Genomic DNA, 1,259 nt, shown 5'->3' with positions numbered 1-1,259 from the left:
ATGTAATTTCTCCTAAGAATAGTTCCATTGTTTGATATTGGATGATGGCTAAAATAATTTTCATTGAACAGAAAAGGAATCGCAGCATATCTTTGATATATATTGGGAAGGAATAAAAGGGAGATGTAAATGACACTGATTTGTTTGCTGTTATTTCATATGTACTCAGTGGGAAGTTGTAGCTGCATTGTTCTTTTTTGGATATGTTGTCAGTTATAAATTAGGCCGTTTGTGAGAATTTTCTCTGGTTGCAGCAAGCTAACTAGATGTGAGCACTTAATTTGTTTTATTAGGTTTGTAAAAGTCATTGTAGTGGATTGATTATGTCCATGAAAGCACATTATTGAATAACATGATTCTACTTCAGGGCAGTAGGTCTAAAGGACAAGATAAGATGTGGCAGATGATGATATTTACAAAGAAGTCAAACAGCATATAATATGATATTTGTTTTTCACTTATTTCAGAGTGGTTTAGCAACTTGGGAAAGTGAAAATAGTTCAACAAACTTTGCGGAAGGTCTGTCTGGGGCTGTTGCAGCTGCCGTTGCTGCAGCATCCCAGCCTCAGCGACAGCAACAACAGTTGGTGAGTGTTGAACCCTTTTCTTTGCTTTGGAGGTGCCATGACAGGAGGTGTTAAGTAGGGCTATCTTGAAAAGTAGTCAAATGTGGGATGGCTAATGTAGCATGAGAGTTTTGTGTTAAAATTTCCAAAGTAAGAAAAGTTTATTAAGCATTTGTGCAAATCAAGGTCCACTACTAAAAGTTGTAACTTAACACCTTCATTGGCTGCTATTAGCATTTCAAAGTATTTAAAGAGATACTGATTGTATTAAATTTTATATAATGTATGATCATTTGTCATGAAGGTAGTGTTGGGTCATTTTCAGGACATGAGCAATCAGTATTCTTTAATGATTTGAAGAATAGTGAATGAAGAAGAAGTATTAATGTTGAGCGTATTTTGAATGTGAGGAAAGGATTGGTCTCATTAGTAAAATATATAAATTCTTATTGAAAGGCTTCTTTATACAGCTGTTAAAAAGTAAAAGATATCCATTATTCCCAAATGAATCATTGAGAACATGAAAGTTATCATGGTACTTGCAGGAGAAACAAAATATAGGCACTGACTCATGCCTGTAACTTTAGAGGAGCAAATGTATAGTGTTTTATTGGAAAGATACTGACTGTAGTTTAAGTAATGGCTTGTCTTTAAGATACATACTGGATATGTCTTCAATATCCCATTGGTGCT

The 1,259-nt window shown here is 34.4% G+C and overlaps 1 protein-coding gene across 1 annotated transcript in view; it reads left to right on the top strand.

Annotated features, from left to right (window-relative positions):
- Positions 1–1,259, top strand: part of LOC119589302 (zinc finger and BTB domain-containing protein 7B-like) — a 53,190-nt gene that overhangs the window by 3,822 nt on the left and 48,109 nt on the right. The window contains exon 4 of the mRNA XM_037937925.1: positions 468–587. Within this exon, the coding sequence (XP_037793853.1) occupies positions 468–587 (120 nt within the window). The remainder of the gene's footprint in view (positions 1–467; positions 588–1,259) is intronic.

The sequence above is a fragment of the Penaeus monodon genome, chromosome 25 (assembly GCF_015228065.2).
Source record: "Penaeus monodon isolate SGIC_2016 chromosome 25, NSTDA_Pmon_1, whole genome shotgun sequence".
In the NCBI taxonomy this organism is placed as follows: domain Eukaryota; kingdom Metazoa; phylum Arthropoda; class Malacostraca; order Decapoda; family Penaeidae; genus Penaeus; species Penaeus monodon.
Note: the sequence above shows the minus strand (reverse complement) of the source record. Positions and strands in the feature narration are given on the sequence as shown.